The sequence below is a fragment of the Elephas maximus genome, chromosome 4 (genome assembly GCF_024166365.1).
Source record: "Elephas maximus indicus isolate mEleMax1 chromosome 4, mEleMax1 primary haplotype, whole genome shotgun sequence".
In the NCBI taxonomy this organism is placed as follows: domain Eukaryota; kingdom Metazoa; phylum Chordata; class Mammalia; order Proboscidea; family Elephantidae; genus Elephas; species Elephas maximus.
The window spans coordinates 41189128-41211225 of NC_064822.1; the positions used below are offsets into that span (position 1 = coordinate 41189128).

At 36.7% G+C, this 22098-nt stretch overlaps 1 protein-coding gene across 3 annotated transcripts in view; it reads left to right on the forward strand.

The window, feature by feature from the left end:
* MINDY3 (MINDY lysine 48 deubiquitinase 3) overlaps positions 1–22098 on the forward strand; it is a 104870-nt gene that overhangs the window by 20802 nt on the left and 61970 nt on the right. For 2 of the 3 annotated variants that reach the window (XR_007517077.1, XM_049881928.1), the window contains exons 4-8: positions 308–481; positions 4007–4058; positions 4918–5032; positions 8558–8631; positions 9630–9709. Coding sequence is in view for 2 of the 3 variants with exons in the window: in XM_049881928.1 (XP_049737885.1) it covers positions 308–481; positions 4007–4058; positions 4918–5032; positions 8558–8631; positions 9630–9709 (495 nt within the window). In the remaining variant the exon portion in view is untranslated. Of the gene's footprint in view, positions 1–307; positions 482–4006; positions 4059–4917; positions 5033–8557; positions 8632–9629; positions 9710–22098 lie in introns of those variants that run through there. The other variant, XM_049881929.1, reaches the window with a different exon arrangement.

Consider the following 22098-nt stretch of genomic DNA (forward strand, 5'->3'; position numbering starts at 1 on the left):
TTTTGCAATAAAGGAAACCTCATGGCTTAAATGCTACATTTGCAACTTAATGAAAATGACTGTCACTATGAGATTATTCCAAGTAGCATATTCTTTTTCATAATGGTGAATTCTGCATTTTTCAGGATTCTTTTTTAATTAATGGGAATGTTATAACAGTGGTTATATTTTCTAAATATATATTCTAAAATATAATTTAAGATCTGTTATTTATGAGTTTTCTTACCACTTAAAATGCTTGATTTTTCAGCATTAAATTGACATATTTTTTGCAAACCGTTGTAATTTGTTCTTTCTTTATTTTTAGAGGAAGAGCGGAAGGAACTCCTTTGTCATACCTTGTGTGATATTTTAGAAAGTGCTTGTTGTGACAACTCTGGATCCTACTGCTTGGTTTCATGGTTAAGAGGAAAGACAACTGAGGAAACTGCTAGTATTTCTGGGAGTCCTGCAGAGTCTAGTTGCCAAGTGGAACCTTCTTGTAAGATACATTTTTATTTCCCCACGTAACTTCTTGTACCTTTGTTTTAATAAAACTATTGAACTTTTTTAAGAAAAAAGGATTTTAATTTTCATAGCAGATCTTTTTTTTTTTTTAACCTAAGTCTAGTTTATGAGCCTTAGTATTTTTCAGTTCCATTTCCATTAAAGTGGGGGATATTACATTTGTTAATTTTTGCTTTCATTTTTTGGAAAAAAAAATGCATCTCAAAATAAACTTGAACAAAAATTCAGCTTAACTTCTGCTTGATAACAGTCTTTTGAGTCTTAGAACCCTCATTCAAAAAGTTTAAAGAACATATGTCTGTATACTTCAAGTTTTAGGTGTCTTAATATTCACCTTGGTATTTCGGAAAAAAAAATGATTTTTTTTGACATCAGAAAATTCCTTAACTGTATTTTCTATCGCCAAAGTGGGGACATTTTTCTTCATTATACACTCTTAAGAATGATTAAGTGTTTTTTTTCCCTCCTGAAATTTTTGCAGTTTGTACTATTCTATAGATTACTTTAAGGTGGTTTTAATTATAAGTTGCCTTTATTTAAGTTTTTTATACTTTGAAGATTTTTCTGCTTAAAATAAATTAAACAGCTCCTATTCTCATTCATGGAAACCCTGGTGGCGTAGTGGTTAAGAGCTTATAGCTGCTAACCAAATAGCTCGGCAGTTTGAATCCACCAGGTGCTCCTTGGAGACCATATGGGGCAGTTCTACTCTCAGCGGCAGTGGGTGTTTTTTTTTTTTTTTAATTCGCATTCATAAAAAATTGTATATCCTCTGATCTTTAGCCTTTGAAAATTCTTGACCTAAAATCTACCAGACTGAACTAGTGACATGGAGACTTCTGGTAGTTTAGAACTTAGAGAAAAACGTTGGTCTTCTGTTTTTCTTTTTAGGGAATTGTCTTGCTAGTAGATACTTTTTGATAATTTGTAGTCCGAAGGGCTTATATTGCATAAGTGACTTATCCCATCTATAATTCATTCCATTAACTATAGTCTCTAGGGAAATTGTTTTTAAAGAAATTAGATACGTGATTTCTAGAAAGTAAATTTTGATTGCTCATGATATTCACCTTGATTTCCATATAGGATTATCTATAAGGTACTATTTCCTCCTTAGGTTGAAGTGTGTCTTACGTCAATGTCTTCTCTGCCCTCCTTTGCAGTTAAAATGCTTTAAGCTTGCCAAATTCTAATTGTAGTACATTTGCAAAGAATAATTTTTAAAGTTTAAACAACTGGGTCATGTTTCATTTTCAGCCTTTCAAGCATAGCCTTTCAAAAAGAATTTAACGTATTTTTAGAATTGATAATGACAGTTGAAGAAAGCAAGTGGAAAGTGTAAACATGTTTAATAGTTTAATATAGGATATTAAAATTTTGTAAGAGGAATCGTTGAACTATTTTAAAAGGTATATTAAAGAATATGTGCTTAAGGTAAGTCTGTATATTAATATGTGAAAAATAGTAAGATCTTTTTTGTAACAGTTTTATCAGTTTCTCCGTAGTGCTCTGTGTTAGTAGTGAAACATATGCTGTGCATTCTGTAGTCGTAGTTTGAATTGCCCTGGGTTAAGTGGACACAACACATTAACTTTGGTGCTTCAATAAACAGTTTAGATGAGCATGTTATATTGAATTCCCTTCCAAAAACTTACGTAATTTTAGTAATTGTCCAGTTTATTTTATGCTTCATTTTAAAAGTTGACATGAAGTAAAGTCATTCTTTCAATATGTTTTTAATACTGTGTAAATTTGAAAAGTTATGTTAACTGAAATTTTGAAAATTTATCTTAGATATTAACAAATGAACTGAACATTTGTTAAAATTTTTCTTCTGTATAACAATCTGTTCTACCTGTTCTTTTATTCCCAACTGTGTTATCTTTCTTGTGTTCTATATTTTTCCACCATCCCTCCCTACTAAGCTTTTTATTTTGCCTGCCTCTTTTCTCTAAATTACTATCTTTATGTCTGTACCCCAGTAAAACTATTGGGATAATCAAGCACAGCAGAACACTTAGTACAATTTGGAAAAGATTAGAAAGAATTTTTATTTTATCCTAGAATCTGAAATTTGAAGTGTTTCCCCTTTTGTTAATATGACGTTCTGTTCAATCATTAATTTCATTGGCTTCTGTGGTGTGTCTAGTTTTGGCTTGTTGGTAGTGCAGACTTGTTTCAGTAGTGAATACTCAGGTTCAAATTCAGTTTGTTTCCCACGTAATTAAAATGATTATGTATATTAATCCATTTGAACTTCTAAAGATTTTAAAAAGTAATTTGGAACACTTCAAAATTAAAATTAGGTTCTGAAACAATAGCATAATGTGATATTTTAAATTGTAAATTTAATTTGTAAATTCCAAATTTAATTTGAATTAATAAAGAATCCATTGCCTTAACTCTTTAGTGAGAATTTATACTTTAGAGTACTAAGCTTTGCCCCAGTGGGTACAGTGGTTAAGAGCTCAGCTGCTAAGTAAAAGGTCGGCAGTTCGAATCTACCAGGTGCTCCTTGGAAACCTTGTGAGGCAGCCAACTCTGTCCTACAGGGTCACTGTGACTTGGAATCGACTCAACGACAATGGGTTTTTAAAGATTTGCTTTACAAAATACACATGAAATTGTTCATATTGATAAATTAGATAGGCATTGTCATTCATGTGTGGTATCTTTAAAGACTTTGTCTTCATGGAGCCACGACTATCTTGGTGCATATCTCAATTCTCCTGTTTATTGCTGTGTGCTCTTGGGAGGATACTTTTCTGTGCCAGGGGTTCCTGTCCTGTAAAATGGAGATAATAGGATTGTGTGAAGATAAAATGAAGTAAGACCTGTAGAGCATTTCCTGGCACCTGGTAAAGTGCTCAATAAACACTACTTTTAATTAAAATGCTCTCTTTGGTTTCCTTTGATTAAAAAATGTAATTGTACTATATTAATAAACAATCTAAATATGTTACTGGTAACTTCTCAGTGGTTATGAAAAAAATGAGGAAACAAACTTAAAGCAGTCATTGAACCTATGTACTTTCAAAACGCTATGCCTTTTTATATACTTTCTTTTTTAATAATTATTAAAACCTAAAGATTTAATATTATAAAGGAAAAAGATTCACTGGGATGATTTTACATTGATCTATAAAATGAAAGATTAATTCAAAGTGCAGGACACGTTACAATCGTGTGAAGCACTATGATTGTCAATAATTTCTTATATTCTATAAACAATTCTAGTGTAACTGCGTCGAGAAGAAAAGTTTATTATTTTATTGTCCTACATTCTCAGTGCTATATCCATTTTAGTTATAATTATGGTAACTAAGATGTTGAATGTAAATTCATGCTGTAATACAGTTGAAAATAAACTGACAATTTTAAGGGAGTAAGGGGACATAGGAACAAAGTTTGATTGCTTAAAAGTATTTACAGCCTGCTATGTGTATCTCGTGTCATTTATTTGCCATGTGTAGTGCTGAAAAGTGTCTTTTATGTATAGCTGCCTTGGCTGTCGAAGAGCTTGGCTTTGAGCGATTTCATGCATTAATTCAGTAAGTAACATTGGAACATTTAAAATACTTACCTTGTGGACACATTGACACTTTAAGTCTGTTCATACTGTGGAAAGCTACTTAGATTTACATAATATTGCACTGCTTAAACATGAATTTTAAAACCACTTCTTGGGAATTAATTTGTTTTTTAAGGAATAATTTGTAAATGTGTACTTAAATTATTCTGATTCCTAAATTAACTATCCAAATGCAGCATTTTAAAAATATTAAAAAGTCATCTTAGCTTAAAGTTTCTCTGTCCGGAGTGAACATAAAGAGTTCTAGTGGGATAACTATTAGAATTATTATTTGTTATTTGCCAAAATACGCTTTCTGTACTTTTCATTAAAAGTGCCCATATTTGCTCCATATTTTCAATAGAGTGTTTAAAATTTTTATGACAAAATAAAAGGTAAAGATGCACATGTTGATAGACTATAAGTGACATTTGGTTTGGAATTTATCATTAATTTCTTCTAAAAGAAATATATACCTTTGGTATTCATATATTCGTTAAATAATTTTTAGGCTTTGAAAAATCATTTTCTTTTTTCTTAAATGTCTCTTGAAGCAGATCACTCTATTCTCTAAATAACTGTATATTATTGAAGAATTTATCAATACTAGAAAGTTCACATTAGAGATGAAGAGGTCCCCGAGTGGGCATTCCGTATTAGTGGTATATATTAATTGTAATGACACTTATCAGCATTAGTTTTTAATGGCTAAATTTATATTAGAAAAGCTGAAACACAAAAATCTGACATTTGTATGTATATGTTTTAATGTGTAAGACAATTTAAAATTTCCCCATTTATAAATAAAACTAATACTTAATTCTTTTTTTCCCCCCCAGCAAAAGATCATTCGGAAGTTTATCAGAATTAAAAGATTCTGTCTTGGACCAGTATTCAATGTGGGGAAACAAATTTGGAGTGTTGCTTTTTCTATATTCTGTGTTACTGACAAAGGTTTGTTTAAGAAAATGCTGCTTCTGACTTTCATTAGTTCGAGTTTAGTACTATTTTTCATGGTGGGATAAGTAATTTTATTCTTGAGGGTATTTATAAATCTCCGAATAAGTATTTCTTATGCTGATACACAGGAATCAGCTACTCTTTTGTCACAGCTCACTTGTTATTTAACCACTTTTAAACCCCTGCTTTTGTGGACTATTGAGGTTATCAACAATGCTCTAATTATGAAATGCAGATGGTTCTTCTGAATTTTGTTTTCTTTGATCTTAGCAATGTCTGGCACTTGACCACTTAACCTTTTCTGGAAGCTCTTCTGACCCTCACCCCATTCCTTGACTTACCTGCTAGTTCTCTTTCTATAATGTCTTATGATTCCTTTTTTTCTTTTCCTTAATAGCTTCATTTCCTTCTTTACCTATTATCTCCTGTTCTTTTCTCTGTCCCTCTAAATTTTTAGATTTCAGAAATTTCAAGTCCTGTATGCTGTTTTTTTTAAGGGTATTTCATTCTCTTAGCTTACCTTATGTGGCTAATTTCAATACATATACCTCCAGTCCTGTCCTTTTTCCCCAAGGGCCAATCTCGTATCTCCAGTAGTTCCTTAGCCTCAGTTGAGTATCCCACTAGATTTACCATGTCTGAAATCAGATTACTTTCATTTGACAGACATTTATTGAGCATCAACTCCATGCTCGGGACTGTGCTTATGATATGTAATTATTTTTTATGCTTCCTAGTCACTGTTGTAGAAAAAATGACATGTTAATAATTACTTGCATTATGGCAATTTTTATTTTTTGTTTTTTAACATTAGAAAGCATAGTGGGAATATGGAAAAAGGTATGCCTAAGTTTACTGGGCAGAGTCAAGGGAAGACTTTTCCTTTAGTAGGGACTATTTGAGCTGAGATTTAATGGATAAGTAAAACTTTTCTAGATGGGAAAGCTGTAAGGAGATGTTCCAAGAAGTGAGACTAGCAAGTAAATATAAAGGCATAATGGATTAGGGAAATAACGCATGTTTGGGGAACTGCAGCTAGTTCAGCATTGCTGCGACGTAAACGTCAGCAACTGTGGAAGATGAGACTGGGCACTCAATTTTATGCAAAACCAAAAAAAAAAAAAAAAACCATTGCCATCGAGTCGATTTTGACTCATAGCAAGCAACCCTATAGGACAGAGTAGAACTGCCCTATAGGGCTTCCAAGGAGCGGCTGATAGATTTGAACTGATGACCTTTTGGTTAGCAGCCGAGCTCTTAACCACTGTACCACCAGGGCTTCATCTTTCGCAAAGATGGCTCAAAATATGAAGGCCCTCATATATCATGCAAAAAATAGTTTATATTTCAATAAAATTTTTAAATGGGAGTATGGGATAAGTGTTGTGCTGGAAGGAGTTGTGCAGAGTGTGAAACTAGAGTCAGGAAGACTAGAATAGTGTCTATTAAAATAGGTAAAGCCTAAGCCAGGGCAATAGCCATGGAAAGGAGAAAGAAAGGGTGCATATAGAAATGTGTTTAATAGAAAGAAGCAAAACTACTTAATAGTGAGATGTGGTGAACAGCAGTGGTGATGGTGTTACCAAAGATGACTGGTTTCTTATGAGCTCTGTTTGACTGTTGGTTGTTCTCCCAGTTTTTTATGTTCAAACCCTTTAATACCTTCTTCTGTCTTGTCCTTTGCAGCCACTAAATATTCACGTCTAGTTATTCTTTCTTGCACAGGTCTTTGAAGTGATATCCTCTAACTCCCCAATGGTGGTATCACTTATTCATATTACTCATTTTGACTTTATCATGGCCTGCTTTGTATTTTTAGTAGGAAGGCAAGTGCTAGATCTCATACATCTTTATATCCCCATACAATATTTAAGGCAATGATTAAATATTTTGATTGTTGATTAGTCATCTACTTAATACTTGGAAACAACCTATAATCTGATAGAACCAAATAGTTGAAGTTAGGTGATTAGCACAATGAATGGCGCCTTTTCTTCTTTGTCATTTTAGAGCAGATGAAGTTAAAAATGCCTAGGGCTTCTTCAGTTTATGCAGTATCTAGACCTTTGGGAGCTGAGGTGCTCTTTTTAGGGATTTGTTTTCAAGAAATAAGGAGCTTCCTATCCCCCTAATTTACATTTGATTTTGTTAGTTCATGTTTTTGAATTAGGAGCCCTGGTGGCACAGTAGTTAATTAAGCGCCCAGCTGCTACCCAAAAGATTGGTGGTTTGAACTTACCAGAGCTCTGCTGGAGAAAGATGTGGCAGTTTGCTTCCGTAAAGATAAACATTCAGCCTGGGAAACCCTTTGGGGCAGTTCTACTCTCCTATAGGGTCCCTATGAGTTGTAATTGACTTAACGGCAATGAGTGTGTTTTAATTAATAGTATTTGTGAGAAAAGAGAATCAGAAGCAAGCCCATTATAGGTGTATGTATTTAGTACCAATAAGTTTTTTAAATGACCTACAAAAATGCATCAGAGGCCTTAACAGTATATTAGATTTAACTCAACTTAGCCTAAAATAAAATAAATAAAAGCTTTTAGATTAAATAATTTTCTCCTCTCTGTCCTTGAAACTTAAACATTATCTCTCTCTACCCTTTTACCTTACCCCTGAGTCAGATTAGTTTTTTTTAAATAGATTCCATGAAAAACAGTGGAATTCCTTACCATTACCATCTCAAATGTACCCCTATTTCAAATCTTAGAGAAAAATTTCTTAAATATACTACCATTACTGAACATTTTGATCAAAGAGTCTTTGGAAGAATCCTGATCAAAAGGGGGAAAATGTGGAACAAAATGTAAAATTTTCACGGACTCCAGATTTTCTGGAGCAAAGGGAATTGGATGAACCCCTGAAATTATTGCCCCGAGATAATCTTTAAACCTTGAACCAAAAATACTCCCTGAAGTCTTCTTAAAACCAAACAATAGCTTAGCTTAACTAGTAAAAAATGTCTGCCTTGAGCATTATGTTCTTTTAAGATCTATCTGTCTGTGATCAAAGTGACAAACGCAGCTGGAAATATTAGATAGGAACCTTAGGGGGCAATGAGTTGATGTTAATGGGGGAGGAACAACTCAGGGGAGGAACAACTCAGGAAAGGAGGATGAGAGTGGTTACACAACTTGTAGAATGTATTCAATGTCACTGAATTGTACGTGTAGAAATGGTTTAATTGGTGTATGTTTTGCTGTGTATGTTCTCAACAAGATAAAATTATTTTTTAATTAAATAATTGTGCTTTATTAATTTATGGAAACCCTGGTGGCATACTGGTTAAGTGCTACGGCTGCTAACAAAAGGGTCAGCAGTTCGAATCTGCCAGGCACTCCATGGAAACTATGGGGCAGTTCTACTCTGTCCTGTAGGGTTGCTATGAGTCGGAATCAGCTCGACGGCACTGGGTTTGGTTTTTGTTTGGTTATTAATTTATAGTACAAATTGCTCAGTTTTTAAGACTACCATAATTTTCATTTTTAGAATAAGCCAATGAATTTTTGGTTTCCTTAGGGTATCGAAAACATAAAAAATGAAATTGAAGATGCAAGTGAACCTTTGATAGATCCTGTGTATGGACATGGCAGGTAATTAAAATCTATGATCTCCTTGTATGTGCTCTTTTAAGATAGAACACGACTGACTCAGGTAGTTTTGCTTGTCAGTAGCGTTGACCCCATAAAGTCTCTGTGGCATTGAGGAGTCACGTGCTTTATGTATCACTTGCTTTCCTCACTTGCTTTATGTATGGAATATTGATTTCAACTTTGAATTTATATATGAGTTGCGTTTATTGTGGCAAATAAATTGTTTTAAGATGACAATGGGGATGTATTTTAACATTCTGCTCTTTGTTCTGCTTATAAAAATTTTTAATGAAATTTACTCATTTTGACTTAGGAATAAGGATATTCTTATCTGTTTTTATTTTTTTGAACATTTTATTGTGGTTTAGGTGATAGTTTACAGAGTCAATTAGTTTTCCATTCCACAATTTATACACAGCTTGTTTTGTGACATTGGTTGCTATACCCTCCATTTATTTTATCCATTTTTAACTGCTTTTACTGTTTAGGGAAAAAACAATTTTCTCCTAATTTTCTTCCCTCTCAAGCTTTTTATAGCTGTTTCTTCCAAAATCAATAAAGCAATCATAGTTAGCCCACTCTAATACGAGACTTTTTTTCTAGACCTTTCTGCCTCAGATTAAATTTCACGTATCTTCTATTAAATACAAAATATTATTAATAATTATATATGTACTTTTAAAATAGTTGACATACATATTAAAAAATCAGTCTAAGTATCATTTTTTTTCATCCATTTAGATATATCTTGCTTAAAGGTGTTAAATTTTATGTGAATACGTAGAACAGTAGATACCATTGTGATGATATGTTGAATGATACATTTAGCAAGGCTGTGTTCAGTTGAGTAAATACAATGGAAGATGTAAGGTTTTCCTAGCCCTTTTTCTTAAAAAACAATTTAATGTAAAAAGTCATTTCATGCTTTACTGTAGGAATAATTTAGTTTGAAAATAAGCTGTATTCCTGTTTTAATTACTTTTAAATTTTATTAATAGCCAAAGTTTAATTAACCTCCTATTGACGGGACATGCTGTTTCTAATGTATGGGATGGTGATAGAGAATGCTCAGGAATGAGTGAGTATATATTCTTTGTTGTGTTTATATCTCTTTGGTGATTAATATGTGACAAGAATACAGTTGATTATTATTTATCTATTTAATGGCTCTACAGTACTTGAAAGTTAAGTGCCTGCTAATAGTAGAGTCCCGTGCAGTTTTTAAGGCACCATAACATTAAGAAGATAGACTTTGGAGCCAGACAAATGGGTTCAAATCCCACATATGTGACTTTGCTGAAGTTGCTTAACTTCTGAAGCCTTTAGTTTTATCTAGTATAGTTGGGATTGTGTGATTAAGCTCTAGAAAAAGTAATAAATAGATCTCTCCCTCTCTGTCCCCCCGCCACACACATATAAACATAGTACATATTCATCTAATGGTATGTACAAGTCCAAGACACCATTGCATTCTTAGCTTAAAATTTAGAAGAATTACAAATTTTTGTGATATGAAATATTCATGGTTTCTCCTGTATTTGCTTCATGATTTTTTTTTCCTGTATTACTTTTTTAAAAAACAATTTTATTATGGTAAAGCAAATATAACAAAATATTTGCCATTTTTTTTTAATAACTGCTATTAAGCTTCAAGTGAACGTTTACAAATCCAATCAGTCTGTCACATATAAGTTTACATACATCTCACTCCCTACTCCCACTTGCTCTCCCCCTCCTGAGTCAGCCCTTTCAGTCTCTCCTTTCTTGGCAATTTTGCCTGCTTCCCTCTCTCTCTATCCTCCCATCCCCCCTCCAGACAAGAGCTGCCAACACAATCTCAAGCGTCCACCTGATATAATTAGCTCACTCTTCATCAGCGTCTCTCTCCCACCCGCTGACCAGTCCCTTTCATTTCTGATGAGTTGTCTTTGGGGATGGTTCCTGTCCTGTGTCAACAGAAGGTCTGGGGAGCATGGCCGCCGGGATTCCTCCAGTCTCAGTCAGACCATTAAGTTTGGTCTTTTTATGAGAATTTGGGGTCTGCATCCCACTGATCTCCTGCTCCCTCAGGGGTCCTCTGCTGTGCTCCCTGTCAGGGCAGTCATCGATTGTGGCCGGGCACCAACTAGTTCTTCTGGTCTCAGGGTGATGTAGGTCTCTGGTTCATGTGGCCCTTTCTGTCTCTTGGGCTCTTAGTTGTCGTGTGTCCTTGGTGTTCTTCATTTTCCTTTGCTCCAGGTGGGTTGAGACCAATTGATGCATCTTAGATGGCCGCTTGTTAGCATTTAAGACCCCAGACGCCACATTTCAAAGTGGGATGCCGAATGATTTTGCCAATCGACTTAGAAGTCCCCTCAAACCATGTTCCCCAGACCCCCGCGCTTGCTCCGCTGACCTTGAAGCATTCATTTTATCCCAGAAACTTCTTTGCTTTTGGTCCAGTCCAATTGAGCTGACCTTCCATGTATTGAGTGTTGTCTTTCCCTTCACCTAAAGCAGTTCTTATCTACTGATTAATCAATAAAAAACCCTCTCCCACCCTCCCTCCCTCCCCGCCTCGTAACCACAAAAGTATGTGTTCTTCTCAGGTGTACTATTTCTCAAGATCTTATAATAGTGGTCTTATACAATATTTGTCCTTTTGCCTCTGACTAATTTCGCTCAGCATAATGCCTTCCAGGTTCCTCCATGTTATGAAATGTTTCAGAGATTCGTCACTGTTCTTTATCGATGCGCAGTGTTCCATTGTGTGAATATACCACAATTTATTTACCCATTCATCCGTTCACGGACACCTTGGTTGCTGCCAGCTTTATGCTATTGTAAACAGAGCTGCAATAAACATGGGTGTGCATATATCTGTTTGTATGAAGGCTCTTGTATCTCTAGGGTATATTCCGAGGAGTGGGATTTCTGGGTTGTATGGTAGTTCTATTTCTAACTTTTTAAGATAACACCAGATAGATTTCCAAAGTGGTTGTACCATTTTACATTCCCACCAGCAGTGTATGAGAGTTCCAATCTCTCCGCAGCCTCTCCAACATTTATTATTTTGTGTTTTTTGGATTAATGCCAGCCTTGCTGGTGTGAGATGGAATCTCATCATAGTTTTAATTTGCATTTCTCTAATGGCTAATGATCGAGAGCATTTTCTCATGTATCTGTTGGCTGCCTGAATATCTTCTTTAGTGAAATGTGTGTTCATATCCTTTGCCCACTTCTTGATTGGGTTGTTTGTCTTTTTGTGGTTGAGTTTTGACAGAATCATGTAGATTTTAGAGATCAGGCGCTGGTCGGAGATGTCATAGCTGAAAATTCTTTCCCAGTCTGTAGGTGGTCTTTTTACTCTTTTGGAGAAGTCTTTAGATGAGCATAGGTGTTTGATTTTTAGGAGCTCCCAGTTATCGGGTTTCTCTTCATCATTTTTGGTACTGTTTTGTATTCTGTTTATACCTTGTATTAGGGCTCCTAGGGTTGTCCCTATTTTTTCTTCCATGATCTTTATCGTTTTAGTCTTTATGTTTAGGTCTTTGATCCACTTGGAGTTAGTTTTTGTGCATGGTGTGAGGTATGGGTCCTGTTTCATTTTTTTGCAAATGGATATCCAGTTATGCCAGCACCATTTGTTAAAAAGGCTATCTTTTCCCCAGTTAATTGACACTGGTCCTTTGTCAAATATCAGCTGCTCATACGTGGATGGATCTATGTCTGGGTTCTCAATTCTGTTCCATTGGTCTATGTGTCTGTTGTTGTACCAATACCAGGCTGTTTTGACTACTGTGGCTGTATAATAGGTTCTGAAGTCAGGTAAGGTGAGGCCTCCCACTTTCTTCTTCTTTTTCAATAGTGCTTTGCTTATCCGGGGCTTCTTTCCCTTCCATATGAAATTGGTGATTTGTTTCTCTATCCCCTTAAAATATGACATTGGAATTTGGATCGGAAGTGCGTTAAATGTATAGATGGCTTTTGGTAGAATAGACATTTTTACTATGTTAAGTCTTCCTATCCATGAGCAGGGTATGTTTTTCCACTTAAGCATGTCCTTTTGAATTTCTTGTAGTAGAGCTTTGTAGTTTTCTTTGTATAGGTCTTTTACATCCTTGGTAAGATTTATTCCTAAGTATCTTATCTTCTTGGGGGCTACTGTGAATGGTATTGATTTGGTTATTTTCGGTGTTCTTTTTGTTGATGTAGAGGAATCCAAGTGATTTTTGTATGTTTATTTTATAACCTGAGACTCTGCCAAACTCTTCTATTAGTTTCAGTAGTTTTCTGGAGGATTCCTTAGGGTTTTCTGTGTATATAATCATGTCATCTGCAAATAGTGATAACTTTACTTCTTCCTTGCCAATCCGGATACCTTTTATTTCTTTGTCTAGCCTAATTGCCCTGGCTAAGACTTCCAACACGATGTTGAATAAGAGCAGTGATAAAGGACATCCTTGTCTGGTTCCCGTTCTCAAGGGAAATGCTTTCAGGTTCTCTCCATTTAGAGTGATATTGGCTGTTGGCTTTGCATAGATGCCCTTTATTATGTTGAGGAATTTTCCTTCAATTCCTATTTTGGCAAGAGTTTTTATCATGAATGGGTGTTGGACTTTGTCAAATGCCTTTTCTGCATCAATTGATAAGATCATGTGGTTTTTGTCTTTTGTTTTATTTATGTGATGGATTACATTAATGGTTTTTCTGATATTAAACCAGCCTTGCATACCTGGTATAAATCCCACTTGATCAGGGTGAATTATTTTTTTGATGTGTTGTTGGATTCTACTGGCTAGAATTTTGTTGAGGATTTTTGCATCAATGTTCATGAGGGATATAAGTCTATAATTTTCTTTTTTTGTAATGTCTTTACCTGGTTTTGGTATCAGGGAGATGGTGGCTTCATAGAATGAGTTGGGTAGTATTCCGTCATTTTCTATGCTTTGGAATACCTTTAGTAGTAGTGGTGTTAACTCTTCTCTGAAAGTTTGGTAGAACTCTGCAGTGAAGCCGTCCGGGCCCGGGCTTTTTTTTGTTGGGAGTTTTTTGATTACCGTTTCAATCTCTTTTTTTGTTTTGGGTCTATTTAGTTGTTCTACTTCTGAATGTGTTAGTTTAGGTAGGTAGTGTTTTTCCAGGAATTCGTCCATTTCTTCTAGGTTTGCAAATTTGTTAGAGTACAATTTTTCATAATAATCTGAAATGATTCTTTTAATTTCATTTGGTTCTGTTGTGATGTGGTCCTTCTCATTTCTTATTCGGGTTATTTGTTTCCTTTCCTGTATTTCTTTAGTCAGTCTAGCCAATGGTTTATCAATTTTGTTAATTTTTTCAAAGAACCAGCTTTTGGCTTTGTTAATTCTTTCAATCGTTTTTCTGTTCTCTAATTCATTTAGTTCAGCTCTAATTTTTATTATTTGTTTTCTTCTGGTGCCTGATGGATTCTTTTGTTGCTCAGTTTCTATTTGTTCAAGTTGTAGGGACAGTTCTCTGATTTTGGCTCTTTCTTCTTTTTGTATGTGTGCATTTATTGATATAAATTGACCTCTGAGCACTGCTTTTGCTGTGTCCCAGAGGTTTTGATAGGAAGTATTTTCATTCTCGTTGCTTTCTATGAATTTCCTTATTCCCTCCTTGATGTCTTCTATAACCCAGTCTTTTTTCAGGAGGGTATTGTTCATTTTCCAAGTATTTGATTTCTTTTCCCTAGTTTTTCTGTTATTGATCTCTAGTTTTATTGCCTTGTCGTCTGAGAAGATGCTTTGTAATATTTCGATGTTTTGGACTCTGCAAAGGTTTGTTTTATGACCTAATATGTGGTCTATTCTAGAGAATGTTCCATGTGCGCTAGAAAAAAAAGTATATTTTGCAGCAGTTGGGTGGAGAGTTCTGTATAAGTCAATGAGGTCAAGTTGGTTGATTGTTGTAATTAGATCTTCCGTGTCTCTGTTGAGCTTCTTACTGGATGTCCTGTCCTTCTCCGAAAGTGGTGTGTTGAAGTCTCCTACTATAATTGTGGAGGTATCTATCTCGCTTTTCAGTTCTGTTAAAATTTGATTTATGTATCTTGCAGCCCTGTCATTGGGTGCATAAATATTTAATATGGTTATGTCTTCCTGATCAGTTGTCCCTTTTATCATTATATAGTGTCCTTCTTTATCCTTTGTGGTGGATTTAAGTCTAAAGTCTATTTTGTCAGAAATTAATATTGCTACTCCTCTTTTTTGCTTATTGTTTGCTTGATATACTTTTTTCCATGCTTTGAGTTTTAGTTTGTTTGTGTCTCTAAGTCTAAGGTGTGTCTCTTGTAGGCAGCATATAGATGGATCGTGTTTCTTTATCCAGTCTGTGACTCTCTGTCTCTTTATTGGTGCATTTAGTCCATTTACATTCAGCGTAATTATAGATAAATAAGTTTTTAATGCTGTCATTTTGATGCCTTTTTATGTGTGTTGTTGACAATTTCATTTTTCCACATACTTTTTTGTGCTGAGGCGTTTTTCTTAATAAATTGTGAGATCCTCATTTTCATAGTGCTTGACTTTATGTTAGTTGAGTCGTTAACGTTTTTCTTGGTTTTTATCTTGACTTACAGAGTTGTTACACCTTTTTGTGGTTACCTTATTGTTTACCCCTATTTTTCTAAGTAAAAACCTAACTTGTATTGTTCTATATCGCCTTGTATCACTCTCCATTTGGCAGGTCAATGCCTCCTGTATTTAGTCCCTCTTTTTGATTATTGTGATCTTTTACCTATTGACTTCCATGATTCCCTGTTATGTGTTTTTTTTTTTTTTAATTAATCTTAATATGTTTGTTTTTGTGATTTCCCTATTTGAGTTGATATCAGGACGTTCTGTTTTGTGACCTTGTGTTGTGCTGATATCTGATATTATTGGTTCTCTGACCAAACAATATCCTTTAGTATTTCTTGTAGCTTTGGTTTGGTTTTTGCAAATTCTCTAAACTTGTGTTTGTCTGTAAATATCTTAATTTCGCCTTCATATTTCAGAGAGAGTTTTGCTGGATATATGATCCTTGGCCTGCAGTTTTTCTCCTTCAGTGTTCTGTATATGTCGTCCCATTCCCTTCTTGCCTGCATGGTTTCTGCTGAGTAGTCAGAACATATTCTTATTGATTCTCCCTTGAAGGAAACCTTTCTTTTCTCCCTGGCTGCTTTTAAAATTTTCTGTTTATCTTTGGTTTTGGCGAGTTTGATGATAATATGTCTTGGTGTTTTTCTTTTTGGATCAATCTTAAATGGGGTTCGATGAGCATCTTGGATAGATATCCTTTCGTCTTTCATGATGTCAGGGAAGTTTTGTGTCAGGAGTTCTTCAACTATTTTCTCTGTGTTTTCTGTCCCCCCTCCCTGTTCTGGGACTCCAATCACCCGCCGGTTATCCTTCTTGATAGAGTCCCACATAATTCTTAGGGTTTCTTCATTTTTTTAAATTCTTTTATCTGATTTTTTTTCAGCTATGTTGGTGTCGATTCCCTGGTCCTCCAGATGTCCCAGTCTGCATTCTAATTGCTCGAGTCTGCTCCTCTGACTTCCTAGTGCGTTGTCTAATTCTGTTATTTTATTGTTAATCTTTTGGATTTCTACATGTTGTCTCTCTATGGATTCTTGCAACTTATTAATTTTTCCACTGTGTTCTTGAATAATCTTTTTGAGTTCTTCAACAGTTTTATCAGTGTGTTCCTTGGCTTTTTCTGCAGTTATCCTAATTTCATTTGTGATATCATTAAGCATTCTGTAAATTAGTTTTTTATATTCTGTATCTGATAATTCCAAGATTGTATCTTCATTTGGGAAAGATTTTGATTCTTTTGTTTGGGGGGTTGGAGAAGCTGTCATGGTCTGCTTCTTTAAGTGGTTTGATATGGATTGTTGTCTCCGAGCCATCACTGGGAAACTAGTTTTTCCAGAAAATCCGCTAAAAAAAAATGCAGTCAGATCCCTATCAGAGTTCTCCCTCTGGCTCAGGCTATTCAGATGTTAATGAAGCCGCCTGGGGAGGGTGGGGGAGGGAACAGAGAGATAGGAGAGTAGCACCTCAGAATATAGCCAGAGTTGCTTGTCTTGCTTGGAATGACTATTATATCTGAGATTCCCGCGGGGCGCGTTGCCTATGTGTGCTGGCTGTGTGGAGATTGCCCCCGGGGGGTCTGGCCCGCTGGAGCCACGGTCAGATCCTCCGCTTCCAGCCCCACGCCCAGCATCAAGGCTCCCCTACTGGGACGGTGCACTCTCGACTCCAAAATCAGTCTCTGCCTCCCGGGGACTTCTCGTCCCTCCAGCCGCGTGGCTGTACCGCCTCCGAGAACCAGTTGGGCCTCCTCCCCGGGTTAGTTCAGATGGGTGGAGCAGCTCCCCGTGCTTGTGCCGTGACCGAGTGTCCGGCTGGGACGCTGTTCTCCCCTCTCCAATACCAGTCGCTGCCCCCCGGGGACTTCTCCTACCGGCTGAGTCCCACGCCGCCCGCGTGACCCGGCTGGTCCCCTTCCCGGGGTTAGTTCAGGGGGGTGGAGCAACTCTCCGTTTTTATGCCGTACCTGCGTCCAGTCGAAATCACTGCGGGACGGTTCCCCGGCTCGGACGCTGCTCTTTCTGCTCCAAGACCAGTCACTGCCTCCCGGGGACTTCTCCTACCGGCTGCGTCCCATGCCGCCCGTGGAACCGGCTGGTCCCCCTCCCGGGGTTAGTTCAGGGGGGTGGAGCAGCTCTCTGTGCTTGTGCTGTACCTGACTGGTGCGCTGGCTCCAGGCTTTGGAAACAATCGCTGCTTCCCCGTATTAGTTTGTTCTCCGTCTCTAAATCTGTGTTTGTTGTTCAGGGTTCGTAGATTGTTATGTATGTGATCGATTCACTTGTTTTTCCGTGTCTTTGTTGTAAGAGGGATCCGAGGTAGCGTCTGCCTAGTCCGCCATCTTGGCTCTGCCCCCAATATTTGCCATTTTAACCACTTCTAAGTGTATAATTCAGTGACATTAATTACATTGACCATAATGTGCAGCCATCACCACTATCCATTTCCAAATATGTTTCATCCTCCCAAATAGAAACTCAGCAGTCCCCTAAGCAATAACCGCTCACTTCTCCCTTCCCTCAGCCCCAGGTGACCACTAATAAACTTTTGTTTCTATGCATTTGCCTATTCTAGACATTTCATGTAAGGGGGATCATGCACCTTTCCCTTTGTTTCTGACTTATGTTATTCAACATAATTTTTTTCAAGGTTTATCCATGTTGTAGCGTGAATCAGGACTTTATTTCTATTTATGGCTAGATAATATTCTCTTGCATTTTTTTAACACATTTTGTTTATCCATTCATCTGTTGATAGACACCGGGTTTGCATCTTTTAGCTCTTACGGATAATGCTTCAATGAACTTTTAGTGTACAAGTATCTGTTAGAGTCTCTGCTTTCAAGTCTTTTGAGTATATACCTAGGAGGGGAATAGCTGGGTCATACGGTAATTCTATGTTTAACTTTTTGAGGAACCACCAGACTGCTTTCCACAGCAGCCACACCATTTTACATTCCTACCAGCAATGATACACCTAGGGTTCCAATTTCTCCACATCCTCACCAGCACTTGTTATTTTCAGTTTTCTTCCTGATTATAGCCATCCTAGTGAGTATAAAGTAGTATCTGATTGTGGTCTTGATTTACATTTCCTTAATGACTAATGGAAACCCTGGTGGTACAATGGTTAAGAGTTCCGTTGCTAACCGAAAGGTCAGTTGGCAGTTTGAATCTATCAGTGGCTCCTTGGAAATCCTATGGGGGCAGCTTTACTCTGTCCTATAGGGTTGTTACGAGTCAGAATCGACTTGACAGCAACGGGTTAATGATTAATGACTTTAAGTGTCTTTTCATGTGCTGATTGGCCATTTGTATTTCTTCTTTGATGAAATGCCTATTCAAGTCCTTTGCCTATTTTTTAGTTTTTTTTTTTTCTTTTTGTTAAGTTGTAGTAGATCTTTATGTATTCTCGATATTAAGCTCTAATCAGATACATAGTTACTTACATTACTTTTAATGTGCAGAATTTCCTTTAAAATGCTGGGCAGATTTATTGTTTTCTGAGACCTGTAAATCACCACCATCTCCATTACAGGGTCTTCATTATTTCTTCTCTGTAACTTTGATATGTTGCCAGGGACATTGAAGTAAAAAATCATTTTAGCCAATCCATCCAGTTAAAGAGAGCTAATAAAAAGCTCTGAATAAAATTCCCTCCAGTTTGTTATTACTGGGTCAGTCTAAATTCATTTGTTTAGTCATTCATCTTATATTGAATTATTATTATACACCTCCCATTGAGGACTTGGACTAAGATGCTCCTGACCCAAGTCGTGGTATTTTCAATCACCTCATCTGCATGTGAAAATGACAATGAATAAGGAAGACTGAAGAAGAGTTGATGCATTTGAATTATGGTGTTGGCAAAAAATATTGAATATACCACGGATTGCCAGAAGAACAAACAAATCTGTCTTGGAAGAAATACATCTCCAGAATGCTCCTTAGAAGTGAGAATGGTGAGGCTTCATCTCATGTACTTTGGACATGTTATCAGGAAGGACCAGTCCTTGGAGAAGGACATCATGCTTAATAAAGTGGAGGGTCAGTGAAAAAGAGGAAGACCCCAAACAAGATGGTTTGATACAGTGGCTGTAACAACAGGCTCAAACATAGCAATGATTGTGAGGATGGCACAGGACCTGGCAGTGTTTTGTTCTATTGTACATAGGGTCGCTATGAGTCGGAACCAATTTGATGGCACCTAACAACAACAACAACACAAACCCCCTCCCATTAAAGTATATAGTATAGGCCAGGGAGCTCCATAGTCTCTGTAGTTCGCAGGGAAATTTCTTTCTTTTATAATAAAACTGTCACCAAATGACAGAAGCAGATATGATGATTGAGAGAATAATAGTTACACTTTTTGCTCCCATTTACGCTTGATCTTAGCCAGAAGACCAAAAAGTGACTTTTTGCTCCTAGTTAAATGAGTGATTCATGATCTTAAATTTGAATTTTTCTCAAACTTTTGATATAGGTAGAGTTAATTACCCTAATATGAGAGGATACAGTAACAGAAAAAAAAAAAAAAACAACAGAATTTCTGAGTTAAGCATCTTAGGGAGCACAATCTAACCCTTCATTTTAGTGTTTAAGAAATGTAGAACTGCCCTCACTCCCTACATTAGGTAATGTATGCAAAATTATCCACTTAGTGATGAGATCAGATTAGTTTTTCTGATTTCTGGTAATGATATTAAAATTCATGGACAAAAAACCACTCATGTTCTTGCCCTTTTATCTATAATTGACCTCATCCTCTTCTTAAGCCTCCATCCTGAATGATAACTGAGAGCATTTAATCCTGCTAGGTAAATGTAACTCAGTCTGTTGAGTACTATACAGGTCTTCTGGGTTTCTTTCTCCACTCAGGAGCCCTGGTAGCACAGTGGTTAAAGTGCTCAGCTGCTAACCAAAAGGTTGGCAGTTCAAACCCACCAGCTGCTCTGCAGGAGAAAGATGTGGCTGTCTGCTTCCGTAAAGATTTATAGCCTTGGAAACCCTATGAGGCAGTTCTGCTCTGTCCTACAGGGTCACTATGAGTTGGAATCAACTTGATGGCAGTGGGCTTGATTTGTTTCCCTCCACTCACTCCTGATTGCTTCTGAGCACTGTACTTTTTTTTTTCCTCACTGTGGTTTTCTGGACCCTGAGGTATCTTATATCACATGAAGTGAGTAGGAAAGACTATCTGGTTCTTGCTGGACTGATTGAGGCATCTCATCCCACTTGGTCTCTGTCTTCGCTACAGTGTGCTGTGGGCTCATGACTCTTTGCACCTGGCCTTTTGGGCATTGCTACTAGTTATGGTCCTTCTTTTTGTGCATTTGGCAGATTCTCTCAAGCTTATCCTATGCCAGAACCAGAACATTCCTTCTGTTTCCATAGGTTTTTCCTAACCCAGCCTCCTAAAACCTTTTATTCTTGCTATGAAGTTGGTACTTCCTTTATAGAATATTTGTTAATTATTTGAGTTTTGGTTCTTAATATGCACAAATCCATCTTTTTCTGTTTCTTGAAATACTGCCTTTCAAATCTTGTGTGTGTGTCTCTGTGTGCATTTAATACAGTTTATGAATCAAAGCTAAGGAATGACTATTTTATCTTAAAAGTCCGTACATTCATTACATGTTGTGTTGAATATTTTCTTGCTCTGTCAGCATGCTAGGAGGTGTATAACATACAAAGAGAAATTTAAAAATCACTATTTTTAAGTCCTTAGGCAAGTCACTTTACTTCTCTTGGTTTCAGTTTCCTGATTTGTAAAATATGGAGGTAATACCTTCCTCAAAGAGTTTTTGTAAAGATTAAGATCAGATTTCTAAAATACCTAAACTGGCCCATAGGAAAAACTTAGTTTTCCCTCAGGAAGCCTAGATGCCTTGTTTCAGGAAACAAGAGCATGCACACAAATAACTATGATACAAGATGATGCACATTGGAATAAAGTACTGTAAAGTTCTCTTTCTTTCTCCTGGGTGTTCCTCCATGGTGTGATAGGATCCTCCTCTCTGCTCTGGAATTAGCTGTCTCTTAAGGCAAAACTGACCAATCCCTTTGGTAAGCCACAATTACCTTATCACACAGTCCGCCTAATCACCGGGGTGGGAGTTACAAAACCATGTCTAGGAAGGCCACACACAAAAGTAATTAATCACACAGCAGGCCACCCCCTGGCTTTTCTAGCCATGGTTCTTGCATACTTGGAGGATAACTTCCCCCTCCCAATCATCTTACCAATCCAAAACAGTCATTAACAGTTAGTCCTTCAATAGGGCAAGAGTCCTACTCTTGAGGTGAATTCACTCAGGTACCAGCCATTCAGGTCTGCCACGGGTTTCAATCTTATCTGGTCAGGTACTCTAAAAGTCATCTCGTCTTCACCCTTTCTGGCTTCTAATAAAATTAACTGAGAGAAGATTATTCCCTTGCTCTGAGCCTCATGAAGTATCAGCATAGCAAAATCTTTAAGGGACTTTAGGTTTGGCCACTGTACTCCAATCCACCAATGTCTCCCCCTTAGTCTACTCTTTCACACTTACAGCTTCCATAATTAGTTTTTATAATCACAATTAACCCAGTTAACATTGAGCACTCACAGCTGAATCATATAATTCTATCAGTATCTTCCACCACCTCTTCCCCAGACCCATGAGGAAAAGAGAAACCTATTCAGTAGGGATCCTCCCTTGTCTCCCTCATTTAATGTAAGCACACTCATGAAAGTGTGTAAGCCAGCCATTTCATGCTTTTATCTCTCTTCCATCTTAGATAGACAATGTTTAAATTGCCTATCAAACCAGTACTGAAGAGACAAGCATGTTCGTTGTTCTTAAAGAATCTTCTGTTCCAGTTGAAACTTTGAGCATCTGCGTCCATGG